This window comes from Erithacus rubecula, assembly GCF_903797595.1.
Source record: "Erithacus rubecula genome assembly, contig: scaffold_246_arrow_ctg1, whole genome shotgun sequence".
NCBI lineage: Eukaryota > Metazoa > Chordata > Aves > Passeriformes > Muscicapidae > Erithacus > Erithacus rubecula.
The window spans coordinates 130,511-141,934 of NW_027636076.1; the positions used below are offsets into that span (position 1 = coordinate 130,511).

The 11,424-nt window shown below is 46.2% G+C and overlaps 1 protein-coding gene across 1 annotated transcript; it reads right to left on the reverse strand.

Moving 5' to 3' along the window:
* Positions 1-260: 260 nt before the first annotated feature.
* On the reverse strand, positions 261-11,151 carry LOC306815836 (uncharacterized protein; the record flags this gene model as incomplete). The annotated part of the gene is made up of 4 exons (XM_079332362.1): positions 11,009-11,151; positions 10,520-10,592; positions 9,828-10,365; positions 261-273 (listed from the first exon to the last, which is right to left on the reverse strand). Exons 2-4 carry the CDS (start codon positions 10,554-10,556, stop codon positions 261-263), a joined length of 588 nt encoding a protein of 195 aa, XP_079188488.1. The 5' UTR covers positions 10,557-10,592; positions 11,009-11,151.
* Between the last annotated feature and the right edge of the window lie 273 nt (positions 11,152-11,424).

Genomic DNA, 11,424 nt, shown 5'->3' on the forward strand with positions numbered 1-11,424 from the left:
GAACCTGAGACCAGAATTCTCCGGTTCAGCCTTATTATCATACCCTGGCACACTCGTTATAAAGGACAGGGGGGGAGGTGATGCCACAGCACCCCCATTAATAATGGAGCAAACAAGGAATTATTTTACACCCGCAAATGCTTTGCCGTTTGTGCAAAAGGCATCTCCGCTTTACACCGAGACACTGTATTCTAAAAATCCGCCAGACATAAATCTCCGGAAATATTATGACAATTTCCTTTCCACGGACTGGCAGGAAATCAGACGCGATATCTGCAAAGACGAAAGCCTTAATATGTTAGCAATGCCGGTCATATTTAATGCACAGCCCAGGGGTCCCAGAAGATGGTCCCCCATCCCATCACATGAAATTAAAAAATTAAGAAAAGCTTTGAGGGACAATGGCATCTCATCCCCCTATTTCAAACAGCTGTTAAAGAGCACGTTAGACGGACATACACTTATACCCAGTGATTGTAAGAATCTGGCTACAGTAATGCTTACTGACTCACAGTATCTACTGTGGGAACTGAAATGGAAACGTATGCTCACAGAGACAGACCAGATATAGAACTACGTGCCCTGACCCTAACCAAACTGACTGGTGATCATCCCAATGACAGGAATGAGGAGCAAATGAATTTACCTAGAACAGCCCTAGAGGACATTAAAAAAATGGCACGCAGAGCTTTCTTACAGATTCAACCTGCAGGAGTCTTTGACAAAGCGTATAACCTCATAACCCAGGAACCATCTGAACCATTTACCACATTTGTGGATAGAGTAATACAGGCAGCTGAGAGACAGTGCTCTGATGACATAGCCCATCCAATAATGGTACGAGACACTGTTGAAAATAATGCCAATGCAGACTGCAAAAAAGCTATTAAAGCAATAGCAAAGGAAAAGCCAACAGTGCCTGAAATGATAGATGCCGGCAACAAAATAGGAAGTTTGCAGCAGGTGGCATCTATTCAAGCAAAGGAACTTGGTAAAACCCTGGGAGAACAACTTGAAAGAGTTCCCACAGCTCAGACATCACAAACTGCTGCATTAGCGGCACAAGCAGCAGCACGTGATCAGAAACTCAAAGAAATCCTGACTGCTCTGCACCTGAATTCTCAACAAAACAATACCAGTATGACTGTGATGCCTACTGCTGTCACATCAGGACCCTGTTATTTCTGAAAAAAAACAGGTCATATCATGAGGAACTGCTCAGAAGTTAGAAGAATGATGCAGACATCGGATCGCTGATTCAACTGCAAAAAAGGACGTCATATCTCCTGGCAGTGCCGAGCCAAACCTGATATAAGCAAGAAAAACAATTAAAAAAACTCGAAGACGAGCGCGGAGCGCCACCGCGTGGTGAAACAAGTTATGGCACCACAGAACCCCGAGGGAGGATTTGTAAATACTCCAGCTCAGACGCCAATTCTTCCATCACCAGCAGAACCCCAGGTTATGCCACAGGCTTACTGCCCCCAGGGTTCTGGTGCACTTTGGCTGCCTCCAAGCCAATAACATTTTTAAAGGACAGTAGTTATACCTATATCCCTACAGGAATTACTGGGACTTCTCAATACAGGCAGGACTTTTTGGTTATTGGCAAAGAGATGAATGGTATTCTGGGACTGCTTGTTTTGCCTTGTGTATTTTCTGTCAACTGCTATGAAGAACTACGAGTGTTAGCTAATGCCTGTTATCCTCCCTTGCATATTCCACCCAAGGCCCCTATAGCTAATTCTACAGCACTGTTTATGGGGACCACAGAGCATATGCCACCTTGTGATCCCTCATTTAATCAGGACAACCCTGAAGTTTTTTGGATTCAACACATAAGTACACAACGCCCAATGATGACTTGTGAACAGTCTATTGGTGGGATTCGAGTTAGAATCAAGGGTATGGTGGACACGGGGCTGATGTTACTGTGATTTCTTATTATTACTGGCCAGCAGAATGGAAATTAATAACTTCCCCAGGTGCTTTCACAGGCATTGGGGGTGCAACTCCATGCCCACAGAGTGAGTCTGTGGTCAGCATTATAGGACCACAAATGTGCAAAGACACATCACAATGTGGGGAAGCGATTTGCTTTCTCAATGGGGAGCCAGAATTGAACTGGATTTTTAGTAGGGGTCACTGAGAAACTCAGGTTTTTAAAATTAACCTGGAAAACAGACACCCCCATCTGGCAAGCCCAGTGGCCCCTAACAAACAATAAGCTGAGTGTTCTTAAGAACCTAGTGGCTGAACAGCTGCAAAAAGGCCACATCACACCCACTACCAGCCCATGGAACTCGCCTGTATTTGTAATCCACAAGAAAGCCTCTGGCACCTGGCGATTATTACACGATCTCAGAAAAATTAATGCAGTGATTGAAGACATGGGAGCCCTACAGCCAGTCCTGCCCAACCTTTCCATGATCCCAAGAGACTGGCCGCTTGTCAGTATCGATCTAAAGGACTGTTTCTTTAACATTCCACTACACCCAGACGATGCACCTCACTTTGCTTTCTCTGTTCCAAGCACAAACCTGCAGGAACCACTTCAAAGGTACCATTGGCTCGTTTTGCTACAAGGAATGAAAAATTCTCCAACCATCTGCCAGTATTACGTAGCCCGTGCCTTATCTCTGGTTTGTGAGCAATTCCCAGAATCATTCATAATCCACTATATGGATGATTTATTGATAGCAGCTCCAACGCAGAAACAAATGGAGACAATCTGTGATAGTGTTGTTGCTGAAATCACAAAAGCAGGACTGGTGATTTCTGAATCAAAAATACAAGAGACTGCTCCCTGGAAATATTTGGGTTGGAAATTGACAGAACAATCTATTGTGCCTCAGAAAGTACAAATCTGGACGGAGGTTCACACTTTACGGGATCTACAACAGCTTTTAGGATAGATCAACTGGGTCAGACCTGTGTTAGGAATCACTGCTGATGAATTTGCTCCACTTTTTGACTTGTTGAAAGGGGACAATAACATTAGATCCCCATGGTCTCTCACACCTGAAGCTTGCAAAGCCTTAGAAAAATTTAGAGAAGCCCTGTGAACCAGGCAGGCACTTTGCTGTATGCCAGATAAACCCTTTTTCCTTGCAATTTTAAGACAAGAGCTGAGACTGTGTGGTCTCATCTTTCAATGGGACCCCTCTCAAAAAGATCCCTTGTTAATGATTGAATGGGTTTTCATTTCTTACAGGTCACCAAAGACAATCCTCACACCTTTAGAAATGATGTCTCAGATCATCATCAAAGGTAGAGCAAGGCTTCTTTCAATAGCAGGTTGTGAATTTGCAATTATTTATTTGCCCATGAAGAAAACTTATTTTGAGTGGGCAATGCAAAAATCAGAAGACTTGCTGTATGCCTTGCTTGATTTTCCAGGCATTTGCTCCATTCATTATCCGGCACACAAAATGATCAAAGCTAAATTATGCTACAAAGAAAAACCTCTGATCAGTGAAGAACCTTTAGAAGCAATTACTGTCTTTACTGATGGATCAGGGCAAACGCACAATTCAGTAGTTACATGGCAAAATATGGAAACAAAAGCTTGGGAACAAGATGTTCAAAAGGTTGAAGGTTCTCCTCAGATTGTAGAATCAGCAGCAGTTGTAAGGGCTTTTCAGCTCTTTCCAGAACCTCTCAACTTGATAACTGACTCAGCATATGTTGCTAATATTGTCAAGAGAATTGAGGGATCAGTTCTAAAGGATGTGAACAATGATAAGTTATGTCTTTGGCTTACCTGTCTTTACCAAATCCTATCTCACAGAACTAATCCTTATTTTATTTCCCACATAAGGGCCCATTCAGGCCTCCCAGGATTTATGGCAGAGGGAAATGCTCGAGCAGATGCATTGGCATCAGCTGTCTCTGATGAGGAAGATACCTCAGTGCTTGCTGCAATAACTCTGCCTAACACTATTGAACAAGCAAAATTGAGCCATGCATTCTTTCACAAAAATGCACAGGCAATTAAATGAGATTTTCACATTTCCTTAGAGCAAGCACAAAATATTGTACGAGCTTGCCCTGACTGCCAGCTAATTCTGCCACTTCCTGCTACTGGAGCCACCAACCCAAGAGGGTTGGAGAGCTTGCAGAAATGGCAAAGAGATGTTACTAAGTATCCCTCTTTTGGGAAGATTAAAAAAACATCCATGTCTCTGTGGATACATTTTCAAATGCAATTTTTGCTTCTGTGCATACAGGGGAAACAGCTGAGCATGTTTGCCAGCATTTTTCACAAGCCTTTTCTTATCTAGGTATCCCCCAAGAGGTCAAAACTGATAATGGTCCTTCTTATACCTCACATGAATTGGCTGCATTTTTAAATGACTGGGGCATTCGCCATACATTTGGCATTGCTCATTCGCCCACAGGTCAGGGAATAATAGAAAGGACACATCAGACTCTAAAACGCATTTTAGATCAACAGAAAGGGGGAGATCCTCAGGCCTCACCTCAAAGGAGGCTAAATAAAGCATTGTATGTCTACAATTTTTTGAACAGCTCTGCAGACGAGCCAGATCCTCCTATTTATAGACACTTTTTAAATAACAGAAAAGCAAAACTGAAGGAGCACCCCCCCCAGTCTTGGTTAAAAACTTAGAAACAGGACAAATAGAGGGACCATACAACCTCATAACATGGGGAAAAGGGTTTGCGTGTGTTTCCACAGATGGAGGCCTCAAGTGGGTGCCAGCAAAGAATGTGAAGCCCCACTGTGCATCAAAACCTGCTGAAGCCTCCACAGCAGCCAGTGATCCTGCGAGAAGCCAGGAAGCAAGCACCCAGACCTGAACTGTGCAGAATCATCAGGAGAAAGTGACCAAGAGAAACAGTTCAAGAAAAGAATGGAGTTTCATTGTTTGCATGAATGCATGTTGTTTTTCTTCCTTTGTTTTAGCTTTTGTAGTGAAGCGTTACCAGTGAATCAACCCAAGACAAATATCTGGGTTTCCTTAGCCAAGTCAGCAGGCTCCGACACCATCTGCTTATCTAACACAAGTCCTGACAAACCTTTTTCAACCTGTTTAGTAGGAGTACCTTTGCCAGAGGGTTTTGACAATGTCACCCTTGAAAGGTATTGGCCATATGATGATCATCATGCATCTCCAACTCCCAGCCAAAGACATCAAACTTACATTGACAATTTTAAAGCTGATCGATTTGATCTCCAAGAGCTTGAAATCTTAGGTTCAGTAACTATGAACAGTTGTTATTTCTTTCATCTCATGGAAGGAGACAGTCCTCATTTAAATGTTACCCCATATCACCCAGTTTATAGCAATGTGACTTTTTGGTGTAATCAAACTAAACTTCTCACATATTTTGAGCCACACGCAAGTCGATTTAGCAAACTTCCAATACGATTTCCCAAGGGAATTTGGCTCATTTGTGGAGACAGAGCATGGTAGGGCATACCTTCATATATGGAAGGTGGCCCCTGTGCACTTGGACAACTTACCATAATAGCCCCCAGTGTTAAAGAGGTGGTCAAAAAGAAAAGTAGAAAAATCAGATCCTCCACAGGACATCATTTTGAAAGTGACTTTCGCCCGTGGAACTCTGGCATGACAATTATCAGAAGCATTTTTTTACCTCAGGTGAGCACTACATTTGCTCTGAGACAGTTAAATCAGTTGGGATGTTGGCTCAGTAAAGAAGTAAATGCCACATCAATTGCAATTAGTGACTTGTTGACAGATGAAGAAGCAGTGAAACATGCCACTCTACAAAACAGAGCAGCCCTTGACTTCCTTTTACTGGCTCATGGGCATGGCTGTGAAGATTTTCAAGGATTGTGTTGCATGAATTTATCAGATCATTCTGTTTCCATTCATAAACAGTTGCAAAATTTGAAGGATTTAGCTAACCAAATTACTACAAGTGATCCAACCTGGCTAGACAGGTTGTTCGAAGGTTGGATCTTTGCCTCTTGGCTAAAGGAACTTTGTAAAATAGGCTTGTTTATTCTATTAGTAATAGTTGTGTTATTAGTGTTTTTACCCTGCATACTCCAGTGTATAAGGAAAATAATGACCAAGACAGTTTCTAATATTTTTGTTGTTCAATGAAATGAGGGAGATGTTGGTGAAGGAATAGCAAAGACTTATGAATGCCTAGCAAGCAGTTCTGAAACAATAGATGAAATACAGATGTTAGCAGTATTTGACATAGATGCTGAAAATAGTTATGTTAAGGTTTGAGACCTCTTCCTTTGTTTAGATAAAAACAAATACCACACATGCCAAAGAACCAACAGACATCCTGTCCCAAGCCTGGCAGGAAAGATCTCAAGATAAGGGTAAAGCCATAAAACATGGTAATTTAGTTGTTCCTATAGGTTGCATGCAAATATTAGGAAATTAGTATATTGTAATAGATTGGTTATTGGAATTTGGAATATTCATTATGGAATAATACTTATTGTACTGCAAATGGAAAATCCTTCTACTTCTCTCTTCTCCCTATTTCTCTTATCTTCTGTTTCTACTTCTCTCTTCTCTCCTCTCCTGCTCCTGCTTCTCCCCTTCCCTCCCCGCTTCTCCTCTCCACTCTTATTACCTCTAATCTCTAATTTTTCTCTAAGATCTCTTTATACCCATGCCCTATAATAAAATACAACCCTGAAGAACAGCAAATAATAAGCTCCTGAGTCTGTCCCGCGACCGTCCAGAAACCCCCCGGTCCCACAGCCTGTCTGTCATTAAAGTGTGTCTGAAGGTGTTTTGCAGTTAGGGAGTGCATTAAAAATGCCACTTCAGTCAGTGCTGAGCTTCAGTGACAAAAATGCCACAAGCTGCTGTTGCTTTGAACGTGCAGAACCAAAGTCCTGCCAAAACACAGCAGTGGTGATTTGCTGATGCTGTGTCTGGCTCTGCTGCTGTGGAAGGGTTATGGAAAAAACAGCAACAAGACACTCTCTTGCTTGGTGCAGAAAAGAGCAAGAAAGAACAATTTATTGAAAGAAACCATTGCCTTAAATAAGGCAGTTCATGGAAAACAAAATACAAACAGATCATTGGTCAGAGAAGGAGACACCTCTGCTCCCTGAAATTCTCATGGACCTTGCAGGTGTTTATCCCTGTTATGATTCTTTCTTTTGTGTTTACAGTAAAGAAGGAGTCTCTGGCCTGGGAAAAGTCCTGGCTAGAGGCTGAGAAAGTTTCATAGCCTGAGAAAAATACTTAGTACTTGAGAAAAAGGCCTAGCTAAAATGTGCCCAGACCTACAGCAGTGTCCACAATTCCCCCTTTCAGTTTTTAAAAAGGAAAAGAAAGAGAAGTGTTTGTAATCCTCCACAGGGCCCTTTGTCAAAGGAGAACAAACACCACTCCTCAGGAGATTTGTGGATACCTGAAGTGCCTAGGGAAATCTTCATACCTGGTGCTTTTAACAAACTCAATTCTAAAACTTAATTCTAATTACAATAACAAAACCCATCACCATTCACCAAACTTATCAAACAGTGAAAAAATCCACCACTAAGTAATTATTCTAATACAACAATGAAAACTATATCAACAGTTCCTACATGAACAGATGAATGTCCATTCTCTGCTTGAAGAGGGATCATCTGGTCAGTGTTTTCTCTGGTTGCTGTTTGGTGAGCTGGTCAGCATGTGAAAGCTGAGCTGTGATCACACTCTGCCCCTGGTGCAGGTCAGGGCAGACACCTTGATGGTCAGTAGCAAAGACCCAGGCATGTCTCATCTGAAGCCTGACATGAGGCAAAGGTGATTCACAATAACTGGATTGGTTAGATCTTTTCTTTCTCTTTTTCCAATCTCACTGTCCTAAAATAGGAACAGCATCATCTGTTATGATTCTTTCTCTTGTGTTTACAATAAAGAAGAAATCTCTAGCCTGGGAAAAATCCTGGCTAGAGGCTGAGAAAGTTTCATGGCCTGAGAAAAATATTTTGAACTTGAAAAAAATGCCTAGCTAAAATGTGCCTGGGCCTCCAGCAGTGTCCACAACCGGGACTGGCACCGGCTGTGGGGATTGGTTGTGGCTTTAGATCTTCCCAGAGCAGAGCAGCTGCTGGCTGCTGTAAAGTTGTTTCTTGTCAAGGCACGTCAGGCTCCAAAGGCAAAGAGCCCAAGGCTCTCCAGTCCCTGTTCAATCTCTCTGCCATAAAGTCCCGATGGAAGCAGGAGCAGCTCTCTGCTGCAAGAGGTGGAAGCTGCGGCTGGTGCAGAGTCTCCAGAGGCAGATGCTCCCTGGCCTTTCTTCTTCTGTTCTTTTCTTCTTCATCTTCTTCTTCTTTGCCGTGCTGGTAGTGGTGATGGTGATGGTGGGGGAAAGAGAGAGGGACGAGAGAGGGACAGAGAGCTCTGGCTCCAATACACGGATTTTTTTGGACAAATTACCCAATGAGCCAAAATCATGAACCTGACTAATTTCTCCTAATCCTTTTAGAATTCCGTAATACTAAAGTCTACATATAACTTGTGCACATGGCCTATCTGTTCTATGTGAAGAATATATAAAATATTAATATTGTAATTTTATTTTGTCTGGGACTAAGTTTTTAATGTCTCAATCAGCCACTATTTTATAGGAGATTCCACGGCTTTTACTTTTCATGGTATTTGAAACATATTTCTATGTGCTTCACACTAAGATTTAAACTTCTACTTCACATCTATACTACTTAGTATTTCTAATTCCTTATACTAAAACTTAGACCTCTATTTCATGTCTGTGTGGTTTCCTGTACTTTAACTTCTCAAAATATTTTAAGTTTAATTCTTGCATACTGTTCTCTCTCGGAGGGAGTCAGAGAGGCTTCTCTGTTCCACTCTCCAACAACCAGGAATGGGGACAGGGACAGAGAGTGGGGACTGGGAAAAGGACATTGGAATGTGAATGAAAACATGAACAGGAAATGGGAATATGGAAATATCGAGAAATTGGGAAGAAAATATGGGATCGAGATTTAGAATATAGGAGAGGGAACAGAGATGGGGATAGGGAAACAGGATTGGGAATGGGAATATGGGAAGGGGACTTGAAATAAAGAAATGAAAATATGGGAATGGGACTGGGATCAGGAATACTAGAAGGGGAACAGGACGCGGAATATGGGACTGGGAATATGTGAACGGTAACCAGGCAGAGAATACAGGACAGGGAATGATACCGGGAATGGGATCTGAACTGGGACAGGGGCAGGAGTGGTGTGAGACAGGAATGGGCTGAGGGCAAGGGCAGTGACAGTGGGGAGAGGAGGATCCTGGACAGGGGACAGCGGGAGCCGGGTCAGGGGGAAACGGGGAGGGTGTCAGGGCAGGGGGTCCTTGATCAGCTGCCCCAGAACCTCCGTCAGCATCTCCCAGTGCAGCCAGAGCCGCTGGGCCTGGGGTGCCCAAAGCCCTGAGCAACCCCTAAGGAAACCTGAAGTGACTGGAACACAGGGTCCTCCACATCCTCTAGAAGATCCCCCTGTGTCTGCAGGCATGTCTTAGTTCAATGTCTTCATTTTTACCCCGGTACTGGGTGTCTGGGAAGGAGAAAGAGAAATGCAAAGAAAATCCAGGCCACAGGGAGCCAGCACGAAGCTTTTCCTGCACTCGGGGCACTCACAGGGCTTCTCTCAGTGGAGAATCCGTTGGTGTCTGGTCAAGGTAGATCTCCTGGAGAAGCTCTTCCCACACTCGGGACACTCGTAGGGTCTCTCCCCGGTGTGGATGCGCCGGTGAGTGACGAGTGTGGAGTTGTGCTTGAATCCCTTCCCGCAGTCATGGCAGGAGAAGGGCCTCTCATCCCAGTGAGTGCGATAGTGCCTCAGAAGGCTGGACCTGCTGTGAAAACTCTTCCTGCATTTATCACACTCGTAGGGCCTCTCCCCTGTGTGGCTCCTCTGGTGCACAGACAGGCTTGAGCTGTGGCTGAATCTCTTCCCACACTCCCCACATTCATAGGGCCTCTCCCCAGCGTGGATCCTCTTGTGCACAGTCAGGTCTGAGTTCTGGCTGAATCTCTTCCCACACTCCCCACACTCGTAGGGCCGTTCCCCTGTGTGGATTCTCCGGTGTCTGATCAGGTTGGATCTCCACCTGAAGCCCTTCCCACATTCCGAGCACTTGTGGGGCTTCTCCCCATGGTGAAGCTGCTCACGCAGCCCCAGCTCCGAGCTCCGGCCGCCTCCCCGGCCCGGGCTGGCTCTTTCCTGCTGGGATCCCCGGGCTGTGCGTTTGCAGCCCCTCCTGCTGCGGGATCTGCGGGGCTTTTCCTCCCCGTTGCATTCCTGCGCCGTGGAGCCGCTGCAAACGGCCTCTTGCCCGAGGCTGTGCCGCGGGGATTTGTCCTCCCTGCTGTCCGTGCTCAGCTCCTTGTCTGGGGGAGGAAGGACAAGGACAGGATGGGATTTGCCTCCGTGCCAGAGGGAAGGGCAAGGAGATCCCCCCAGGGCTGTGCTGCAGCCGGGGCCGTGCTGGGCTGGGAGATGGAGCAGGACACAGGGGGAAAGGGGCACTGACTTCCTCCTCACCTGCCTGCGGCTCCCGGGCCATCGACCTCGTCCTCATGGCCTCCTCCTCAATGCAGCCAAGGTTTGGGAAATCCTGGTTTGGGGGGAAACAAGGGCTGAGCGTGTTGGGTTTGATGGTGGCGCTGCCCAAGGGCAGCTGGAGCAGTCAGCGCCCCTTTCAGCCTCGGGGGCCCGGAGCCCGCTCAGCACCAACCTCCCGCACCCCTCCAGGCTGCCGGGGGTCCCCGGCTCCGGGATCGCCCCTCCGCGCTCTCCCCGCTCCGGGGCTCCCGCCTTCCCCCCCGGCTCTGCCGGGGATCCCCAGAGCCGATATCGCCCCGTCCCCGCCGATACCGGGCGATCCCACATGGGAGCGGCCAAGATCCCGCCAGGGCCATTTCCGGCTCGGCTTTAGGCCTTGCAAGATCCAAACATCACCTGAAACGAAAAATAAAACCCTCCCGGAGCCCCCCATGATGGATTTGGGGCGAGCTCCCCCTCTCCACTCACCTGCGGGATTTTGGGGGGCGATTCTGCCGCTCCCGGGGGACGCTGCGGTCTGTGCGGGCGTGCGGGAGAAGCGCGTGGTTCCAAAATCGCTCCTCCTCTTCCTGCCGCTCCTCCTGTGTCCCTCCTCTTCCTCCCGCTGCTTCTCTTCCGTCTCTTCCCTCTTCTCCTCCTCGTCTCCCAGCGCAGCCAGAGCCGCTGGAACTGGGGTGCCCAACGCCCTGAGAAACCCCCAGGTCCCTCCCAGGACCCCTCAAATCCCTGGAACCGAGCGTCCCCCGCATCCCCTGGAAGATCCCCCCGTGTCCCCAAGCAGGTCGTTATTTAACATCTCTATTTTTACCCTGGTTTTGGGTGTTTGGGAAGGACAAAGAGAAATGCAGAGAAAATCCAGGCCACGGGGAGGATGTGCAACCCCC